Here is a 23,515-nt window from a genome sequence, read left to right on the forward strand (position 1 = left end):
GATCTTTAAATTGTAGATTTTCAATAACCCAATTTTGTTTAAGCTGGTGAATGCAGTTGTTTCCTTGCCAGCTCATGACAGGGTTTCCGACTTTGGTAGGATAAATTCTTGGACTTTTCATCACATGACATAATCTTTAATTAAAGATTAACTTTTAATTCCTAGAGACTCTAGGGCAATCCTGGAGGTTTGGCAACTCTAGCTCATGGCATTATTTCTTTTTGGACGTTCCCATTCGCTAGCACATTACATATATATGTCTCAGAAAATGAAACCAGTTTGGGGTCCAGTTCTACCCTCTGATATATTGATGCAACTCTTATTGACTCTATACATCTAGAACGGAACTGATATAAGCCTGATTTTGCTCAATTTCCTAAGTGTAAATTACAAGTAAATTTCAGCTGGGCGAAATTTGTAACAGTTGCCTTGGTTTATTTTAGTGAAGATTGTATTAAAGCAGAGGGAAATCAAGCCAAGACTGAAAACAGAAGGCCAGTTCTTCAGAGGGTGCAAAATGGAAATGCTCCACTGGCTTCAACTGGTGGAAATTGAGGGCACTCCACTGATTTCAATTCAGCAAATCCAATTTAAACCAGGAGAGAATCACGCCTTACACATACTGCACTGTGACTTAGTGTATGTACAGTTGTGTAAGACAATCTGGTGTGCATTCCATATGATATTATTTTACATATAATTTACAGTGATATAAAATGATCCTATTATAAGAATTAAGCCTTCCCATGACATCAATGAGTGCAGAAAGCACTACAACTGCTCAACAACATGCAGGTGAAACTCAGAAGGTTTCAGGATTGGACATTTAGATAAGCTATCACACTGATGATATCTCTTCTGAGCTATATCTAGAAATGAAATCTTTTGAAGGACAGGATGTTTTTGGTTGCAGTGTGTAAAACGGAGGATTAACATTGCACATCCTCAACTGGCCACCCCTTCCTTCTATTAGGCTGCTGATACGTAGGTAGCCAAATCAAATTCAAACACCTGTGAAGTCAGATGAATAGAGTGGTTATTGTGCCACTGCTGATCACTGTTTGCAGCACACACCACCTGTTACCTGTTCTATTTCAAGTGGACTGGTGGGGGAAATGCATTATAAACAGTAAACGAAGAGCACAGTTAAAGGACACATGCTTTTGGGTGCTCTCCTTTCCTAATTCTGTCCCTGCATATTTCTGGCCTGTGTTTATGTCAAGCTGGTCACGGTCTGTATCTCTTACTCATATTAGCAAAAAGCAAACTCATTCTGCTCTGTTACAAATAGGGTGACCAGAGAGCAAGTGTGAAAAATCAGGACAGGGGTAGGGGGTTGTCATAAACAGATAGCTACGGGTTAATGTCTCTTTCACCTGAAAAAAAAGTAACCTGAAACACCTGACCAGAAGACCAATCAGGAAACCAGACTTTTTCAGGTCTGGGTGGAGGGAAGTTTGTGTCTGAGTCCTTTGTTCTGGTCTTCTGTCTGACTCTCTCTCGGCTATGAGAGGATTTCTGTTTCCTGCTTTCTAATCTTCTATTTCCAAGTTGTAAGTACAAATATAGTAAGGCAGTAAGGTTTCTATTGTTTTCTTTTGTATTTACATGGTATAGTTGCTGGAGTGTTTTAAATTGTATTCTTTTTGAATAAGGCTGTTTATTCATATTTCTTTTAAGCAATTGACCCTGTATTTGTCACCTTGATACAGAGAGACCATTTTTATGTATTTTTCTTTCTTTTTACATAAAGCTTTCTTTTTAAGACCTGTTGGAGTTTTTCTTTAGTGGGGAACTCCAGGGAATTGAGTCTGTGCTCACCAGGGAATTGGTGGGAGGAAAAAGTCAGGGGGAAATCTGTGTGTGTTAGATTTACTAGCCTGACTTTGCATTCCCTCTGGGTGAGGGGGAAAGAGAGATTAGCTCTCGGTACTTCTGTTTTCCAAGGCTGGAAACGGGGAGGGTGGAATCCCTCTGTTTAGATTCACGGAGTTTGCTTCTGTGCATCTCTCCAGGAACACCTGGAGGGGGGAAGGGAAAAGGTTTATTTCCCTTGGTTGTTAGACTCAAGGAATTTGGGTCTTGGGGTCCCCAGGGAAGGTTTGGGGGGACCAGAGTGCCCCAAAACACTCTAATTTTTTGGGTGGTGGCAGCTTTACCAGGTCCAAGCTGGTAACTAAGCTTGGAGGTTTTCATGCTAACCCCCATATTTTGGACGCTAAGGTCCAAATCTGGGACTAGGTTATGATAGGGGTAATAGAAGCCTATATAAGAAAAAGACCCCAAAATAGGGACTGTCCCCATAAAATTAGGACATCTGGTCAGCCTAGTTACAAAACCCAAGGCAGAAATGTGCATACCGTCTCATGAGATGTAAATGGACATTGACTAAAGCCAGCCTTCCTTCCATGTTCTGCACACCCTCTGGCTGAATTTACAGACTTTAATGGACTAATTTCAAATGAACTGAGGGTGTAGCTAACACAACAGCTATTTCTTCTGGTCTTTTATTACCAAAAGGCATGATCTTCTTTGCTTCTCTACAACATGATTTTTAAAATATCATTTTCTCAATGCATAATTAATCTAGGCAGAGTTTTACTATAAAATAAGAAATTAATAGGACAAAATTCACATAAACAGGTAGAGGGTGGTGTAAATTGCCCCTCTGTGCACCAACAAAGTCCCATACACAGGAGAAAAGATTCACTCAGGCAGAGATCCAAGCTGTAATATGGCCTGAAACTGCCTCCAGGGTTACCTCCGGGGCAGTGTTCACTTTTGCCAAGGCTCCTCAAGAGCTTTATCTGGAGATAAAGGTGGATGCTGAATCAGAGCATTTCCTCAGCTCCCCTGTGATAAGCCTTTTCTAATGAATGCCACTCACTTTTGGGGTTGCGCTGACTTTATTCCTCCCAATCCCCTCTGCCGATGAGGCTCTGGACTATTTGTTCTGCCAGAGTCTTGCTGTGGATTAGTCACAATTGAAAATAAAAATAAATGGCATTAGCTGGGGAGAGTCTGGCTTATAATTTATTTATCTTGAATTATGATTGAATTGGGAGATTATGACACATCAGGAAGAATAAATGCCAGACTGTGAGAGTACCAGGTTATTTATCACCGTAGAACAAGGGTTCTCAAACTTCACTGCACTGTGACCCCCTTCTGACAAGAAAAAATTACTATACAACCCTAGGTGGCGAGGGGCGGGGAAGGCAAAGCCCAAGCCTGCAATCCAAGGCTGAAGCCCTTGGGCTTCGGCCTCTGAGCAGTGGGGGTCGGGCTTTGACTTCAGCCCTGGGGCCTAGCAAGTCTAACGCCAGCCCTGGTGACCCCATTAAAACAGGGTCGCAACCCACTTTAGGGTCCCGACTCACAGTTTGAAAACCTCTGCTGTAGAACATAGAGGCCCCACCTATGATGAGAGACTGATTGTGCTACGCACAGCTCAGAAACATAGTGAGAAACAGTCAAATCTTGCAATCAAATAATAAAGATAAAGGCTCAGAGGAGAAAAAAATGACTGTGCCAAGCTCTCAAGCAAATTAGACACAGAGCAAGGATTAGAACCCAGGTTGTGCAACTACTAAGCAAGGACCCTAGTCACTACACCAATTGCCTCTCATTAGGGATAAGGGAAAAGTATAGATTCACAAAGTCCTTTAAGTAGTAGTCCATCATCCTCAAATTCTCCTCTACACTGACCTACAGAGTGAGTCAGTATATGAGTAGGAGCAAGCTATTCCAGCCTATGGAGTAAGAAGACACACTAGCAGGGCTGCCACAGAAATGCCACTGTCTAGCCCTGAGTGATTGACTCTGTCTATATTGCAAGCAGTGCGAATATGCTATCTCATTAGAACAATGGGGCCCTTCCATCTGTGTTTGGCCCTAAAAGCACTCTAGAGCACACAAGAAAAATATACATAAAAAGCTTTGCTTGTTTTTTAAAGTAAAGATCATAAGGAACAATAGGGATAAACAATGAAGTCAGGCACGATGAAGTGAGATCATTTTAAAATTCTGACTAAGCATTTCTGAACTAAAGGGACACTATCTGGATTGGGGAAAAGAACTTTTGAATTGTTTTCTCCCCTTACATATGTTTGCGAAGTGCACATAATTCTTTCCCTTGTTTATTAAATCAGCTTTGGCACCGCTCTGGATGCAGTCCTGATTCCAATTGTATTCCCACCCAAGTAAGCAAGAAATGAAGTACAATTAACCAGGAATCAGAGAGAGGCAGACAAGTATCAGTGGAGACAGCAATAGGTGGGTTGAGGGATATAGCAGGGGATGGATCCTGGTGGAGTATGCTAGGGAAGAGGGGAGCAGGTAGGCTGGAGTTTGCCAATGGGGAGGTGAACAGGAGGGTACTGGCACGTGCTGTGAATACAGAGACTGGAAAAGGCAAGCTAAGGATGAAGGGGGAGTAGCTAGAATTTGCCATAGGTCCTGGAACATGCCTGGGAGAAGCAGAGAGAACGTTGGAGCATGCCATCTGGGAGAGGGAGGAGGATGGAAGAACTGGAGTAGATAATTCATAGTGAATAATTTATTCAAAGAATATTGCATCTTTTTCTGTTCACAAATCGTCCATGAACTGCTTCTAATTTTCTCCAATTTCTCTATTATTTAAAACTATCACTGCAAACTATTTATATTCTGTAGATTGTTCACAAGCAGTTAAATGCACAGGCTCAATATTCAAAATGTCTGCTGTGTGGACTAGTTTATAGTGGACAATTTGACTGGACAATTATATTGTATTGCCTAATCGGATAAAGGTTACTCTAAGAAATGCGTTTCTGATGTGAATGTTCAGATTTACAAGTTCTAAATTCATTTCCTACTGATATTCTTCAATAGTTATCTGAAAGTCACTGTTTCTGAACATTCCGGTCTGTTAGCTCCATAGCTAGAATATCCACAGTAAGCTGAACACAAGGTCTGTGAGCACAGTCGAAGCTAATTTGTTTAAACATTCAAATGACTATTACCAGAATTTATTTTGCAGTATTTCCCAGGTACTAGGTTAGAGAACATCAGAGAAGAGAGAATGCAGGAGGCATTTTGAATTGTGGCAGGGATGGGGGAAGGGTGGATTGGGGTTTTTCTGGTGAGAGACAACAGGGAGTGGAGATGGGAGAGATGTCATCCCTCATTTTGAAGAGGGAAAACTGAGTCTCCCTGTCAGGAGGAAGACATCCCATTTTTATGGGACCATTTTCTATTCATATCAAGCAGAACTTTTCATCCTAAAACACCTATACAGAGATGGGCATCATAAGGTTTTCTGGCAAAAGTTCAAAAATCAGAAATCAGACTTAAAGATCATATGAATTTCACAAGAACAAACATATTATTTTAACACCAATTCCATTTTTGGCACACCTTAATAATTTTTGAACTGTTGGAGTTGGTAATATGGAAGTGATTCCTTTTCAGTGATGATCATTCTACATTGACATATGGACAACAAAACTGACCCCCTTCATTTTAATTTCAGAATAAGTAAAAGAAGATGCATAATGGAAGCCTGTTCTTCTCATATAATTCACATGGAACTCTGCTGAAGCTAATGGACATACACTCACAGGGGAATAATCTCTATTACTGATACTATCTAGTAGGGCTGACCACACTAACAATTTTCTCAAGGAAGATACAGTTGCATCCAAATGCTTATAGAAAGGGAACTTAAAATGGAAAAGAGCTGCTGTTCCTTATTAATGCAGTGTATGTGTTATTCTCTCCAGCTTAATAACTTGTGCTAAGTGTCAGGAATTGAAGAACATCAGCATCGTTAACAGTTTAATTGGCATTGTAATGAAATGGAATAAGTATGCACCTGGCATTCATCATTCACAAAAGCTTGTAGACACACTCTGAACATTTTAAAGGTTAAAATGTTGAGATTCATTTTACATCGTGTGGATCCATATACTTCCTAATTATGGTATGTCTATTGCCATTGTTGTGGTAACTGTGAGTAAATGTGATCTTTTTAATAGGAACCACTGCACCTTCCATTGGGAAATCCAAGCCCATTCAGCATAAGCAGCATATAACCAATTATAGTAATACTTCAAACTTGTGAAGCAGATAGCTGCTCACATAATTTATGCTATTTAACAATATGTGGAGTCTTATCTATAAACCACAAAGGCTTCTAAATGATTTACAAAGCAAACATATGGGCTATTTAGAGTAACTTGCCCTTGCCTGGCAAATGTTTATCTAAGAGCTTGAGAACTATGACTGAGAATTTGCAGAAATGGGAGTTTTGGAGACATAGTCCCAAACTTGAATACTTCACTTCTTACAGTTATGGGCTGCACAGACTAAACATATCTTCTCCTGGTGTTAAAATGTCCAAATATTATCCAAGTTAGCTTTTCTGGGGATTGGTAATTTTATTATTATTATTATTTTAGATGGCGATGCCTGACTAGGCTGCACCTTTTCATTCTTTAGTTAATGCTTGCATGGCTACACTCACTACCTGACACACGGCTGCAAAATAACTAAGTTCTTTACTTCTTCCGGGTTTCTTTCAAAGGACTGCCACAGGTGTTATATTTGACCTGTTATTTCTCTTACCTATACAATCATTCAGTCATTTGATTCTGAAAGGATGTTAATAAGAAGGGCTGCTGAAGTCACTCAAAGTATATCTGCAACATTAAATGCAAATTCTAATCTTTAAGGCCCTCACAAAGGGTACATCAGGTTTATGAAATGTATTACATCTTTTGCCTCAAAATCACTGAACAGTTTCTATCTCTTGCTTTTAGCACACGTGTTAATGTATCTGAATTCAAAAAGCACTCAGGGATAATTATCCATGCAGGTTACTGGACAGCCTGAATACCCCTACCCCTGTTCCTACTGTTGGACTGAGAACCTTAGGATTTGCCTGTTGTCATCTGCTACAAAGTACACACTACATTGTAAAGAATAGCCTGGGCCTGATCCTGACAGGTGCTGAGCACCTGGCACTCTTGCTCAGGATTTCTGCTTGGCTTTGACATCTCCCAGGATCAGGTCCAGAGTATGTACCCCAGTTCCATTGGTTCTGTTTTCACAAGCCAGGCAGCAGCAGTGGTTTGGCTTGTCTGGTATCAGATCACCCCTATTAGCTGTAATTATTAATCCTGAGCCATTTATTCAGGCTCCAGTTCTGCACTGTATCCAAGCTGCACTTAAATCTAGTGGGGAGTGGTGTCTATAGTGAACTGGTTTTGACTCCCTTGCTCCAGACACAGAGCACAAATTAGAGCTGCAGAGGGACTACTATTCTAACTTCTGCTGCTCTGGAGCTTATATAGAAGTGAATCTAGTGTATTGGAGGTTGGCTCCACCATGTCCCCTTCTATCCTGCTCTCAGCACCCGCCCCCAACACTCCCCTTTACCTCCTTTACCTGGCACAAAATGAACTTTATGGACTGTAGAATCCATTCTTCAGCGTTTACTCAAAGAATAGCTCGTAGTGGCTTCATTAAGGAAGATACAGTAAGAACTGAGTTCACACTGAGTCTGGTGCTCAAGATTTGGCCTGGGAAATTTATTAAATAGACTGAATTATTGGTAATCTAGCCACGAAAGGATTATTGAGCTTTCAACATCACTTTGCTCAGAAATATAATATAGAAATTTGTGGCTGCTTCTTGTTCATGCAATGCTAGCCAGGATGAACAAGCTCAGGCCAAGATGTTAATAGAATGTAAGCACAAAGGCTGAGCTGTTTATTAGCCTAGGTGCTCAGGACACCGAAACCTCTTAGTTACACAAGAAGCACCATCATCAAATTATTAACATTCCATGTCAAATAAACTATATTATGAGAATATTGTGATAAGCACTCAAAGATCAGAAATGCTTGCCAACATTTTTAACTCTGAGTGTATGAAAGTCAGCTCTGAAATTCACTTCAGATCACAGATTAAAGAAGCCTGATTTCCGAAGTCTGACAACGCACGGAATGTCATTAAAATCACTGTGGTGGTACTTGTGAAAATCAGGCTACTTTTACTTACATGAATAAATATGGATTTAGGAGTCCTAACTTTCAGCACCTCGGGTTTTCAAATGTTTAATATATCTAGCTCGTCTGTGCCTTGACTCACAGAGAGAGAAGAGATTGGGTAAACCAGAACAAGATTTCTTTTTAAAAGAAAGGGAAATGAAATAAAAACGGGATTAACCTTAAATAATAAAACTAAAAAGCAAAAATCTATCAAACTTTTAAGAGTAAAACCAAACAAAATGTAAAAATATTGGAAATCTTATTTTCTACACATAACGTGACTGTGCAGCAAGCAGCTGATGTTGTGACCCCTGTCAGGTCACCCTCTGAGCAGGAAAAAAAAACCAAAATACCAAATATGCCCATCATTAGTTACAAATTGAAATGTGCATGTGTCTCCTTGGAGGGCCCCACTCACAAACTTAACTATAAAAAATGAAAATCTCATGCTGTTGCATGTTAGGTACAAATAAAAGGGACATGGTACGGTGTGTATCAGTTTCTCTGTTTTTGCTTTGAGAGAGAGGACTGGTATCCAACTGCTATAGTCTTGCTCACATTTCTTAATCACTGGTGAATATTTGGTGGTACACAAAAGCCAAAGCCAGAAATAGTTATCCTATTCTTGTACTCTTAACAGCAACCCCTGGCATTTAGTTCTTTCCATCTCGCTTTCCCTGCCTCAGGTATGCTCTTCGCTGGCACCAGCGTCAAAGTGATAAAATAATGAGGAAATGGTGCTAAACAGAACTGGTCTGAAGCTGGAATTTCTCCTATGCTGGAATTCTGATACTTTGACATTTGTTTTGTTCCAAACTGGAATGAAAAGCCAAAATTTCAAAATTTCCCCATGAAATTAAATTCTGATAAAAATGAATTCAGGATATCAAAATGTTCTGTTTCAGCACTGCCAAAAACATTTTATTTTGACTATCATTTTGATTAAACTTTTCTATTATATTAAAATATTATATTTACATATTATGAATATATATATATAAATATAATTTTAATTCATGTTTTAATATAACATGGAAGTCTAAATGAAATCAGAAAAAAACAAATTATTTCAATGTTGTCAAATCCCAAAAAGTTTTGACACTGTCAAAATGAACATTTTGACTTTTTCCCATTGAAAATTGGTATCAAAATGACAGATTCCCACCAAATATTTAGATTTCCCCCAACATGTTCCCGCCAAAATATTCAGATTTTAACAAGAGTACATTTTTGGACAGAAAATTGTTTCAGTTAAAAGGTTTTGGCTAGCTCTAGTGGTGAAGGAAATTGATACAAGAATGAGAAGGAGAAGAAACAACTTGAATGTCTAATCAGGAAGACTTTGAAGCTGAGTCAAAACAAGTTAGGAAATAAATATCAGATATCGTTTACCTGGATACAACTGGTGGAGGGAAAATTCACTGAACTAACATAGAACTCTGCTTCTGCCTCCACCCTCACAGAATTGAAGCATGTCTGGACCTCAAACATTATGCCACCAGAACAACATCCCACGGCTTAACTATAACCTAAGGCTAGGACACTGTTTCTACCAGCTTCCGAAACCTCTCTTTTCTGTATTAACCCTTTCACATGAACCACCTACTAAATACAGTGGGTACCCAGGATTCCATCCTGTAACTCTTACGACTTACTGAAGTCAATGGGACCTCCCAGGTGAATAAAGGCTGCTTGAATGAATAAGGTTTGCAGCACTTGGGCCTGGTTTACACTGGGGGGGTGTCAATCTAAATTACGCAACTTCAGCTACGGGAAGAACGTAGCTGAAGTCAACGTACTTAGATCTACGCACCATGGTGTCTTCACTGTGGTGAGTGACTGCTGACGCTCTCCTGTTGACTTTGCCTCCACCTGTCTCTCTGGTGGAGCACTGCCATTGACAGGAGAGTGCTTGGCAGTTGATTTATCGTGTCTAGAGTAGACGCAATAAATAAAACCCCGCTGGATCGATCGCTGCCTGTCAATCCCGCAGGTGGTATAGATAAGCCCTTGGTCTCAAAAGAACTATCAGTGACTACAGAGAGAATGAGGAACATTGGAATACAGCATGACTGGCAAATTTTAACAAATGCCTCACTAATCATTCAAAAATGTGCTTCTTATTATCAGTCACTCCATAACTGCTTCACTAACACAACACAAAATATTGCTTTAACATCTCTTGAAAACAGAGGTTTGGAGCATTAAGACATAATATTTACTATAAAGTCTGCAAGGAACATTCTGTGGATTTGTTTAGCATTGACAGTTTTTTACGCTGTTAATAGGTTTGAAAGACCTCCCAAAAGCCCTTACTCTGTGTAGCTTTTTGAAATTGAACAATGTTTATCTGTCTGGGTCTCCTAAAAGCTCTCTGCTGTTTATTGATATTATTCCTCAATTTCATCAGATGCTGTGCTCCTTCTTCAACCCGTGTACCCGTTAGAGTGTAACTTTGACATTCTCTACTGCTGCTCCTCTCCCTCTACTGGGGTACTAATCTTCCTAATTGCCGGTGTTGCCAAAAAAAATCAATATATTTGTGTAGAGAATATAGCAACAACAAGAGAAGAGGTCAGCACCTAGGCCAGACTAATGACTGCTAACAGAGTCCCAAGAATAAGGACTTGGGAATGGACAGTAAACAGATGCACCTAGATCAAAACTGAAATGAACTGCTGGAAGAAGCCAAGCAAAGGACTCAGGGTACCATAGGACAGACAAGGATATTCAGCCATATAGATATGCAAGGGAAGGAAAGGAGGATTACAATAAAATAAGGATGTAAGGGGGAAAAAGCAGAATAATAAGTGGCAAAGAAACCTGACTTTATTCATTTCACTTGCATTAAAATCAATGACCAAATTGTGAAAATGCAGCCAATGGTAAAAGTCAGAGGACGGAAGGAAAACTTCAAGGAACAGGGATGGTGACTGAACAGGATGTGGATGCTGAAGAAAAAGACTGAAATACACTGAATTAAATTCTATTACATTACTGTAAAATTTGTTGTGATATCAGAAACTGACCGAGGGAACAATAATCCATTCAAGCATCTTTTTTCCCATTTCACATCTTTTACTGAGTACATTTTTTCAGATGTTCAGATTCCAAGATATAATCCCCCTGACCAAAAAAAATGGTAAAAGTGAGTTAAAACTGAGATCATGTATGAATAATTTAAGAGCAATAAACATCACAAGGATATTATACTCATCACAAAAGCAACCATTATAAACCAAGATATTTCAGAATTAAGAGTCACTTAAAAGAAATTCAGACATGTCAAGGTATAGAACTGTATAGCTATAGCACCAAAATAACCTTAACTCTGCCCTTAGTGATGTTAGAGGAAAAATCTTCTTTAAAAATCACTTTAATCTAATTTGGAACCACAAACATTACAATATCTTTATTTTAAGAGTATAGTTAATGTAAGGCATCACTATAATGGAAACAAAGTGAGTGTATGTCTGTGGGCACACATGCATGAGAGAGCATGCACATACATGTTATTTTCTATTAGCTTCAAAAGAACATATATTGGCATTCAAGCTCAGTGCCTGGTTAGATGATGGAGTTCCTCAAGGTGATAGTATTTCCTGTCATTCTTGAAGTAACATTTTAGATCTGTGATACTACATAAGTACATATATCTGAGGAAATAATACAGTAATATACTCTTCTGTATATATCCCTCAGGTTTGTAATGTGCATTTGAAATCAATGCAAATAAAAATGACCAGTTAATAACTGTTTATTATTCATTTATTTATATCCCCTGTCCTGGGCAGTTCACAATCTACATGCATTCAGGTTGACCATTGGATTTGATGATAGAAAAATGTTGGCCTGTAATTCAGACATGGGATTAGATGAGGGGAGTAGGAGGGGAGGACTAGATGACCTCCTGAGGTCTCTTCCAGCCCTACAATTCTATGATTTCTATCATCTCTTCTACACCTATGAAAGGAATGATATGTGATCAGATAAAGTTTTATATTTGATTCAGGAAAACAGGAAGCTTTTTGGCATTGTCCATCATGCCCCAAGATCCTAGCACAGTGATAGCAGAAATGACTAATCAGGTCATTGTCTATGTCAATTGGTGTAAACAACTGAGAGCTGGTCAATGAAATGTTGACAGTGCACAATGCGGAATGGTTGCGGGACATTAGGGAATAGCTGATGCACATTGCTAATTGTTACCTAGCAACAATAGGTGTTGGAAGCAGGCAAGTGGGGGAAGGAAGGGACAGGAGTCAGACCAGCAGCAGCAGGAAAGTGTCATTTCTTGCAATCAATCAGCACACGCATGTTAACAGAGTGGAGAAAAATTCTAGCTTGAGGGCTTTAACTTGCATCCTGTGTTAAAGTAATATTGCCACTAAGTACTCCAGAAATTCAGAGTGTAATATTCTGGTCACTGGACTGATAATATCATTATCAACGACACTATCAATGGTGTCATCAGGCATTCTGCATCTCAAACTCTAAGTGTCCTTCAACCTTGTTATTTATGAATGAAGCAAAGAGGCTGGCTGGCAATCAGATAGACTCCCCACCTATCAGAGTGGTAGCCGTGTTAGTCTGGAGCTGTAAAAAAGCGACAAAGAGTCCTGTGGACATTATAGACTAACAGATGTATTGGAGCATGAGCTTTCGTGGGTGAATCCCACATCGTCAGACTCCCCACCTAGTGATTCATTCTGACAGGATTCCAAGAGCTGGGAAGGAATTTGCTGGGATGCCTCCTGAGAAAGTCTGAATGACATGATCACAGTATTGTAGCAGATCTCACAGAATGGAAATGCAGAACATGAGCAACTTTTACTGCACAGAGCTTCCAAAATGATTTGCATACATTTTTGAAGGTTTTTCGTTTTTTTCTTTACAAAGGGAATTTGGCGCTCAAGAAAGATGTGGACTGACAGCACTGCAAACGGATACTCAGTATTTATCTTTATGAAGGCTAATGTACAGACAGTAGAAGCAGCTTGTAAACCATCCCATTGCCTTTAAAGGGACCACATCCACTTGAGAAATGCTTTTTGAATCTCTATGTCAGTTCAATCAGCATCCTGTCCTCATTTTTGAGGCCCCTCCTCTACTCCACTTCTCCTTAGTTATCCTGCCTTGTGTTTTTAAAGTCACTCTCCTTGCACACCAACAGTGCAATTCTTCTTCACCCATTTGTGTACTTCTCCCACAAGCAACCTCTGAACTAGTTCCATAACAAAACTGGTGCATGGAACATTCTCCCCCCCATGTCAGACCAGAAAGTCACAATCCTGATCTACTTCAAATCCTTCTCAAGACCCCCCTTCTGCTATGATATCTGTGGTAAACCACCTACAGATGTCAGTACAAATTAGTGATATCAGAAATAAACAAAAATAGTCCCATCGTAGAACTTAAAAGAAAAAATATTTGAACCACCTGTTCCTAACATCCTTGTCCTCCTTCCTCCAGTTTTTGTTAAGTTGACTTTTTGCTTTTGTCTTAAATTAGACTGGATGCTCTCCAGGGCACAAATTGTCTCTTACTATGTATTTGTACTCTGCTTAGCACAGTGGGCCCCAATTTCAGCCCTGCTCTAGTTTTTAATAATGAATGGTAATGATAATAAAAGATGAGAAGCATGAGATGATTGATGTGTCAGGGAGGGAAGGAAATTTATTGTTCAGCTGGTTTGTTGTTTTTTTTATTTTGAGAGGTTGGATGTAGAGTAAAGGCAATTTTTCCTTCTATTTCTGATTGAGTTAAATTGAGAGAGAGAAAAACAAAAGCAAAAACCAACCAACCACCACCACCACTAAACAATTAAAACTTAAATAAAATTGCTGAGAAACAAATCATATTTTTCCTGAACCAAGGACAAACGTATCTGGCCATAATTCTGATTCTCAGTGGCTGAAGCCCATAGAGCAGGGAGAACAGTTGTATCACTCAAGAGATGATGTTCTAAGGCAGGTCAGATCCAACACAGACTATCTAAAGAATAACCCACATCTTTCCTGCTATTCCTTTACATAGGAATAGCCTATTTTGCCTCCAACAACCTCTACCAGTCACCAGAAAAGCTCAAAGCAGATCATATCCTCCAGCTGGATCGCTACAGTACTAGGTCAGGATCCTGCCAGGGTCCTGGGTGCAGAGGCATTGACTTTCTGATTTCTCAGGCAGTGGTCACCCCTGCTCTGCCCCAGGCCCCACCCCCACTCTATCCCTTCCCAAGTGCCCACCCCACCCCACCCTTCCTGCCCCTGCTCCACCCCTACCTCAACTCTCCCCACCGCTTCTCCACCCACTCTGCATCTTCCCATGTTCTGTCCCCTCCCCTGAGTGTACCCCACCTTCACTCTGCCCCTGTTCCTCCTCCCCCACAGCACCTCCAACCTGCCACTGAACAGCTGATCCTCAGTGGGTGGGATGTGCTGGGGGAAAATGGTGAGGAGCTGATCGGTGGGGGCCCGCCGGCACCCACTATTTTTTCCTTGCGTGCTCCAGCCCCAGAGCACTCTGGAGTTAGTGCCTGTGCTGGGGTGGATACAATGGATGAGATAAGATGGAATTCCCAGAATATATCTGCACAGGATGTGACAGAATTAGCCTTGAGTTTGCTGTCATAGAAACTGTTTCGTCTTCTAGACTTTCCATATTGTATCTCATACAATACCTTCTTTAATTGTAGTCATTAGAAATAAAATAATTGGGCTGTTGCGTTTGACAATATTTGTTTCAGCATCTAATAGGCAAATAAATAATATGGCAGAAAAAATAAGTAGAACCTACTTCGATTTAAGGGGCTGCTGAGGGGAGAAATAGTGAAAAAGATTAATAGAAATTTAAAAAGAAATCAGAAATGTAGATGATCCAGTGATTTGGAATCATTGCTCAAGAGTCAGTATTTCTTTAATGTTTCCCATTACAAGACTCTATAAAGGGTAATCATCTATATTACTGCAATTTAATTAGGTTTGGAAGTCAGCTGGGACTATACAAGCCATTTGCACATGCAGATGTCTCTCACTACCTAAGACTCAAATTAGGAAAATTCAGGCTTATACTTAGGATTTCAAATCACTGTGCAAAATCAGAACTGCTCTTAAATGCATGAATCCATTGGAAAATCCAAGTCATGGCTAACATTTGCTATATGATGTAGAAGTATAAATTATAAAGTAGGATTTCACATTTAAGAAATACAAATGACACACACAGAGATTAGTTTCTCAAAAAGGTCTGAGATACAATGTCTGAAAGTACATCATAGTAAGTATTTAGGAAACTGGTGAGCATGCATCCTGAAATAGTGAAACAGCAAGTGAAAAATAGTGTCAACCATTTCTTGCTATATTAAAGGCCACCTGTAGGTTCTTCTCCAGAATTAGATCATATGGAGTGGTCTTAACCACGGCATACCATGACATTTAATATGAAATAAGTGAGCAACATAGACCTTTTCCAAGTCATATCTATCTATCTATATTTCAGTAGATTATGTTGACTTCCCTGTGTTGATATATGTTAGCTTAAATGGAAACTACAACTTACTAGGTTAGGCCCAGATTCTGCAAACTCTACCTATGTACTTAATGTAAAGCATGTAGGTTATTGTTTGCAGGATCAGGGACTTAATAGCAATGGGTGAATAGGTTCAATTAAAAGTAACGACACTTTGAACCTTTGCACATTTTAAAAACCTGAATAGAACCATTTTTAATTATTATTAGTAGAAGCAGTACTACTAAGGTTTGAAATGCTCAGATATACTTTTCTGCTTGACTTTACACTTCTGCGCTGGAGCTGCTGTTGAAAGCAAAACTCCCAAATGACAGTAATTTCTGGCCAGGATCAGATGCACAAGTTTTGGAACTCTCATGAAAAACTGATCTTCTATCTAGTTTCTTATTCTGTACCACAGCATATAAGGAACCTTACAAATTTTAAAAGGCACACAGGGGATTTCAGATTCTCATTAAATTTCCAGTCCAGTTTGGCATATTTGGAAAATCTTTAGAATAGTATCTACTTTGGATGCTTATTCAAACCAAAAATGAATATCAAACTTTTAGGATTTACCTAGTGATATTAATGACTTACCAAGCCTACATCTATTTAGAAAAATGAACTCCTTCCTGGAGGAAACCATTCTGTAACAACAGGCATGTAATTTAACTAGCATGTAAACATGTGACATGCTCACTTTACCAGCCAGACACAGTTAATGAATCAGTTTTGAGAAGTACTCTTTGCAGTTCTTACTCTGTTACCAAAGACTTGCTTAATATTATTCTGTGCTAGTGATAACGTATGCTCAGGTGCAAAACAGATAGTCCCCCAGGATCTGTGATATGATAGAATATTTCAAATTCCAGTTTGAATAAACTGCAACAACCTCTTATGTTCTTCCAATAATAAAAAGAGGCCCTTGTAGAAAAAAAAAAATTAGCAGCAATCTGAAGTTGTCTCATTTAAAACACTGTATTCCAGGCAATTATCTATCACATTATTATTACTAAATACACCTAAATATTCTCCAACACACTTACCTCTTTTGTCGGTACTTAATTGCCAGCTTCAATCGTGCAAGATCATTACCATTCATGTTCTTCTATCAAGCTATTGTCATCTCTGTAATTTAGAATAATTTCCAGTTCCCTGGAACTCCGTGTCTGATCTAGGAGGTCTTTTGCAAATTGCTTGCATTGATGCGAGAGTCTTCGTATTCTGACTTAAACTCATTTTCCACTTTACTCAGTTCCTGAAGCTCCCAACTCAGTTGAAATGCTGTAAGGAAAGGATCCTCACTGGACAACGCAATCAAAGATGGACTTGCCAGAGCTTTGTAAATGTTAAGTCTGGATCGAGAATGGCGAAGGCTGTCCACATCCGAGCTTGAGACGCATTCAACACAGTTGCAGCGAACTTCATGTGGTCTAGGTACGGAAACCCCTTCTGTACAAGAAGTTTTATGATCTCATAATTGTTCGTATGGGCAGCCAAATAATGGGTGTAATGTCTGGTGTGAATTCTGAGAACTGCTTATCCAGCAGTATTGGTGGCACCTGTGCAAAAAAGTCAGAAAATGTATAGACTCTTATTTCAATAGCAGCAACAGTAATTAAACTACAGATAGTTCTTCTTGTAAAAAGTTGCACAAAACAATTTGGAATTAATATTCTATTTGGCAAATGCAGCTCCTTTTTGATTCATAAATTGTGAACTAGATGATCTTTTCACAACATGTTTGTTAGTTGTAACTGTTGAATTAATCCTTTGCGCTAACAAATTGTAGCCTATGGTTATTCTCAAATAAACGGCTACAGCTTTTCACAATGTCTATTTGGGCTATGTGGTGAGTCACTTAAGACAGATTGTTTTTGTTTCTGGTCCCTGATGAGATAATCTAAATTTATTATGAGGAGGCGTGGCTCTAGAAATCACTGGGGCTTTGAGTCTCCCTGTCAGAGAGAAAAAGAGGTCCCTGCCATAGTGAGCTTGCATTTGTAAGGCCCAATCCTGAATACACTAATCATGACACCTAATAATAAGTGTAACTGAAGGAAAATGGGATGATTTGTAGGATAGGGCCCTAAGTAGATAACATATAAAGGACAGACAATAAACAACACAAGAGAGTTTTAAAATACTCTTCCTTTTTGTGTGTAGGTAAACTCTTGTCTCATAACTGTTCTTTGACCCTTATTAATTTTCCTTGTATACAGTTCTATAACCTATATTCCTGGGGGAATTCTGCACCACTGTGCGTGCACAGAATTTATGTCCCCCATAGATTTCATTGCTTCCTCGCAGAAAAATGACTTTCTGATGGTGATGCAAAGGGAAGCCACAAGATCAGTCATGCGACCCTCCCCAGCAGTATGTTTGGATAGCAGCAGAGAGGTAAATCATTGTGGGGCAGGGTGCGGGACTAGGGAAGACCCGGCTGGTGGCTTCCTACCCTGCGCTGGGCTCAGCTGCTAGTCCCAGCTGGGCTGGGGAGGAAGAGACTTCCTCTTCCCTGCCCAGCATCCGGGGCTATGTCAGACCCACCCCTGGACTTCTCCCCCCAGCTGTAGGAAACTCAGCAAACTCCCCCCCAGCACTTCCTGCACCCATCGCTTGTCAGCTGCAGGGGGAGGGATCCCTGTACAGGGAGCTGCTCCCCCATCTGCCCAACCCATGTGCATCCAGACCCCCCATACCCAGACCTTCCAGTTAAGCCTCACCTTCCATATTCAGAACCCCTCCCTGATGAGCCCCACTCCCCCTGCACCTGGATCACCCAATGAGCCACCCACACCTGGATCCCCACCCCACTGAACCCCGCTCCCCCAGTATCTCGACCCCCAGACTGAGCCCCCCACACCCAGACTCCCCTTCCAAGCTCTATGCCCCACACCCAGACCCTTCCCCGCTGAGCCTCAACCACTGTCATCTGGACCCCTCTACAGAGTTCAATTACCATTGCACCCAGAACCCTCCATCAAGCCCGTGCATCCAAACCCCACCTGCATGTAGATCCCGCATTGAGCCGGCCACATCCAGATTGACCCACACAGAACCCTCTTAACCCACACCAGGCCCTCCACTTGGATTCTGCCTTGCTGAGCCTGCCTGCCCACATCTGGTATGGAGGGGCAGGGCCTCGGGGTGTTTCTGGGGCAGGCCCAATATTTGCGCTGGGTCAGAGTTGGGTGCAGCTCTACCACTGACTCCATGTCCTGGTGTGGGGGGCAGCTGCACAGTGACCTCTCAACTCTGTGATGCCAGTGGCATGTGCTTCCCAGTGTCATGCTGGAGCCTCCACATTTATTTGACAAATAATATTTGCATACTTTTAAATTATTGTACGAAGAAGTTTTTATTTTTTGGTGCAGATGTCCCCAGGAGTAACCTAGCCCATATTCTTTTCTATCTTCCTTCACTTTTGGATCCCCGGCTTAACTTCTGTTTTCCCAGTCCAGCTATTAAAGTGCCAGGCAAGAAAGTGACCTTGTAACTATGACATCTTATACTCCACGGTTTTTCCTCTTTCACAACTTCCGATTCATTGTTTTTAGCACAATATAAAATGTCACCAACTGCTACCAGTGCTAGTTGATCCTCACGATGTGTCTACTTTGCACATCTTTACTAGCTATAAAGAGTCTGCAATCAGAACTTATCCAGCAGTTCTACCAAGTATGCATATATAGAAAATGAAGAACAGCTTTCTCTTGTACAGCTTTGCAGTGCTGAGAGGAAGGGAAGTGTGAACTCGGCACATACGACGTCGAAGGCACATAGGGAGCAGCTATTTACAGCACCAATGTGCTATTTTTACAGTCACTCTGTAACATAGTGCACAAGGAAGGATTCCCCCCACTCCCCACTGCTATATAAACAACACAAAGAACATTTTGAATGGTGCCTGTGATGCTTCCCAGGGGTACTCAGCGTGGGAGGCACCTCACCACCAACCTGCCTTAACATGAGGAAGCCTTGTCTCTGCCTCCCAAACCTCCTGGCCCCGGGCAATACCAGCAGTTCCCACACCTCACAGGCCCCACTGTCACTCTACAGGTTAGTGATGGGCACACTCCAACCCCCAAGCCCTCCAAGTGTCTCCCTGGAGTGTCCAGCCTCATGTCCACTGGACACTCACAGCATTCACCGATACACTGCTTCCAAAGAAACAGTTACACTTCAGCTTACCAGTACCACCTCAGATCACTGCTTCTCTCAGCACACAGCACTTAGACATGTTTACAGTGAAATCAAGTGTCAGTTTATTATCAAAGCATAGAGATTCACATAGAAGTATTGGAAACAAATGGTTACATATAAAATAAAACCACTGTATGTCTTCTAGAGCGTAGACTTAATTAATAGGATTCTTTACTGTCTACTACAGTATTGCTCACCCAAAATTCCTGCTGCATTTTTGCAGACAGTTTGGCTGTGACCCTTCTTTCATCAGACAAGCACATTGTCAGTTTGCTTCCTAGGCAAAGGACTCGGTGTGTTTCTTTACACTCCAGAGCAATCCTTTGTCTTTCTTCATAAACAGGACGTCCCACTTATTTCTTCCTGTAGATTTCCTCTCTTGTATATTTTGCAATCTCTCAATTCGAATTGAGCTAAGTATGTGGCATAAAATATATACTACACAAATGGACAGACAGGGAGATAGGTGTCTGTAACCTCCTGCCTTGAAAGAACATTTCTGAGATATGTCGCCTGTTGGCCTGTTGACGTGCCTTAACTCCAAGACCTTAAGAATATCATTTTCAGTATAGATAAATAGCCCTTAAATATTATCTGTACATATATTCACAACAATTGTGATGACCAGTGGGCTCCTGGCTCTCAGCTGATACTTCACATGCTGTCTTTCAGTGAACTATTATGCAGGGGATTCCTGTAAAACCTATGTACCCTCTGTGTCTGTCCCCTGCCACCCTAGCACCAAGAGGTCCTTGGGTCACAGTGCCCCTTTGAAAAGGAAAAGGATAAACAGTTGAATCAGAAGGGTCACCTGAAGCCTGGTGAATAAATAAACCATTGGAGAAGGAAAAGATGTCTGAAGAAAGAGTAGTGACAGTAGAATGACTTCTCTAGGTGAGAGAAACAGTGCATAGGCATAAGATCCTAAGAATGTCCATACTTGGTGAGATCAGTGGTCTGTCTAGCCCAGTATCCTGTCTTCCAATAGTGACTAATGTCAGATGCTTCAGAGGGAATTAACAGAACAGAGCAATCATTAAGTGATCCACCCTTTGTGACCCAGTACAAGTTTCTGCCATTCAAAAGGTTTAGGGACATGTGAAGCATGAGGTTGTGTCCCTGACCATCTTGGATAATAGCCATCAATGGATCTATCCTCCATGAGTTTATCTAATTCATTTTTAATCCACTTATACTTTTGGCCTTTACAATTTTACATCCTTATGTTTGTTTTAAACCTGCTGCCGATTAATTTCATAAGGTGACCCTTGGTTCCGGTGTTATGTCATTGGGTAAATAACACTTTCCTGTTCACTTTCTCCACACTATTCATGATTTTAGAACTATTAAATCCCACCTCAGTTATCTCTTTTCTAAGCTAAACAGTCCCAGTCTTTTTAATCTCTCCTCATACGGAAGCTGTTCCTACCCTTAGTCATTTTTGTTGCCCTTCTCTGTACGTTTTCTAATTTTAATATCTGTTTGAGATGGGGTGACCAGAACTTCATGCAGTAACCAAAGTATAGGTGTGCCATCCTAATGAGTCCTAACATTTTGGGGAAGTTTTTTTGTTTTTTCAGCTATATTCACTTCTTAGACCAGATTCTGTGCTCCACTTAGGATTCAATAAAGAATTGTTTGTTCCAGGACTAGGTGCTCCAAGAAGCAGTCATTAATAGTGTCTAGAAATTTTATCTCTGTATGCCATCCTGAGGTGACATGTACCAGTCAATATGGAAGTAGTTGATATCTCCCATTATTATTTGGGTTTTTCAGCTTTTGTTGCCTTTCTAATCTCCTGGAGCATTTCACAATCACTGTCACCATCCTGGTCAGCTGGTTGGAAGAGAATTCTTACTCCTATACTCTTATTATTCAAGCCACACATTTTTATACATAGAGATTCTATGGTACAGTTTGATTCCTTTAAGATATTTGTTATATTTGACTGCTTTCTTTCACATATAGTGGCACTCCTCCACCAGAAAGACCTACTTTGTAATTCCTATATATTTTGTACCCTGGTATTACCATGTCTCATTGTGTATCCTCATTCCACCAAGTTTCTGTGAGGCTTATTATATCAACATTCTCATATAATACCAGGCATTCAAGTTCACCCATCTTAGTATTTAAACTTCTAGCATTTGTATATAAACACTTATAAAATGATCACTATATAGTTGTTGCTTTCACGTGATGCAAGTAAATGGCACTCTTTTTGTTTGATTGGTTCTCTTCAGTTCCTACCTGTACTTTATCAATTTCTAGCCTCTCCTCTTTACTAGGATACAGAATATCCCCTTTAATAAACTGTCCCCAAAGGGATGTCTCTGTCTGAACTGTGTGCTCCTCTGCACCAGCTGGCTTTCCTCCAGCCTTAATTTACAAACTCCTTTACAACCTTCTTAATTTTACATGCCAACAATCTGGTTTCCTTTTGATTGAGGGGGAGCCCATTCTTCTTGTATAGGATTCTCCTTTCCCCAAAAGTTCCCCAGTTCCTAATAAACTTAATCTCTTCTCCCACACCATCATCTCATCCTTGCATTGAGACCCTGCAGTTCTGCCTGTTTAACTGACCCTGCACATGGAACTAGAAGCATTTCAGAGAATGCTACCCTGGGAGTGAGGAACGTTAACAACAAACAGGGAAAGTGATGAGAATAATGGGAGGAGGAGAAGAAACCAGCAGAATTAGGCAGAATTAGCAGAGAAAGGAAAAGAGTGAAATTTATCTGAAAAGAAATATGACTGCCTGGTAATAAAAATGCATATTTCTTGCCCTGCTGTGAGTGAGTATTTTTTTCCCCTTTAAGTGTCCTGCTTTTTTCAGCTTTCTTCACATAGAGCAGCTTTTATAGGAAAACACCTTCAATTTCTTCTGTGAATAAGTGCTACTCAATGTATGGGTTGCAGAACTGGGCCCTGAGGCATTAATTAGCTGTATTCTTGCAATGGAAAAGTAAGTTCAGGAGGCAATACTGCTAATGCTGAAATGTTTATGTAACATGGTGTGCAAATTCAGGGTCACAGCTACACACATCCTTAGATGAAATGCCTTCTGACTTTGACTGCTAAAATCCAGAGCATGTTGCTAGACCAGAATAATTAGATTGGATGCTGGGATGATATATTGGAAGCGGAGGAGATGGATGGAAAACACACACACACACACACACACACACAGCTGTGCAACATTGGTGAAGGGCAGCATAGAGCACACGCACAAACATATGCATACACACACACACACAAAGCTGTGCAACATTGGTGAAGGGCAGCATAGAGCACACGCACAAACATATGCATACACACACACAGAGCTGTGCAACATTGGTGAAGGGCAGCATAGAGCACACGCACAAACATATGCATACACACACACACACACACACAGCTGTGCAACACTGGTGAAGTGCAGCACAGAGCCTACAGCAGCCCAATGGCAGAAGTGGGTTCTGGAATGCCTGACATGGCCCTCCCCACTCCAAGGGAGAGGACAGGATTATCATAGCAGCGGATTGCCCATGCCCTGTGTCCATCAGATGTGCTGGAAAACAGAGGGCCCATACAGGGCTGAACTCTGTGCTGCGCATTCAACCCTCCCAGCTCAGAGCTGAGTAGGTTCTGCTCTAGTTCCAGTAACATTTTGCCTTACTCCCTTTTGATTTTGAAGTACCATTTGTGAGTGTGCGAGGAGAGAGAGAGAAGAATAAGCCATTTGGGCACTTTAGATACAGCAAGATGGGGGTCCTTTAGGGTCA

General features: G+C 40.7%; 1 protein-coding gene across 1 annotated transcript in view; it reads right to left on the minus strand.

Annotated features, from left to right (window-relative positions):
* The window catches only part of TRPC4 (transient receptor potential cation channel subfamily C member 4), a 208,321-nt gene that overhangs the window by 82,300 nt on the left and 102,506 nt on the right, over window positions 1–23,515 (minus strand). Inside the window, 5 exon segments of the mRNA XM_030563819.1 lie at window positions 16,585–16,644; window positions 16,646–16,758; window positions 16,761–16,988; window positions 16,991–17,044; window positions 17,047–17,104. Coding sequence (XP_030419679.1) covers window positions 16,585–16,644; window positions 16,646–16,758; window positions 16,761–16,988; window positions 16,991–17,044; window positions 17,047–17,104 — 513 coding nt within the window.

The sequence above is a fragment of the Gopherus evgoodei genome, chromosome 1 (genome assembly GCF_007399415.2).
Source record: "Gopherus evgoodei ecotype Sinaloan lineage chromosome 1, rGopEvg1_v1.p, whole genome shotgun sequence".
In the NCBI taxonomy this organism is placed as follows: domain Eukaryota; kingdom Metazoa; phylum Chordata; order Testudines; family Testudinidae; genus Gopherus; species Gopherus evgoodei.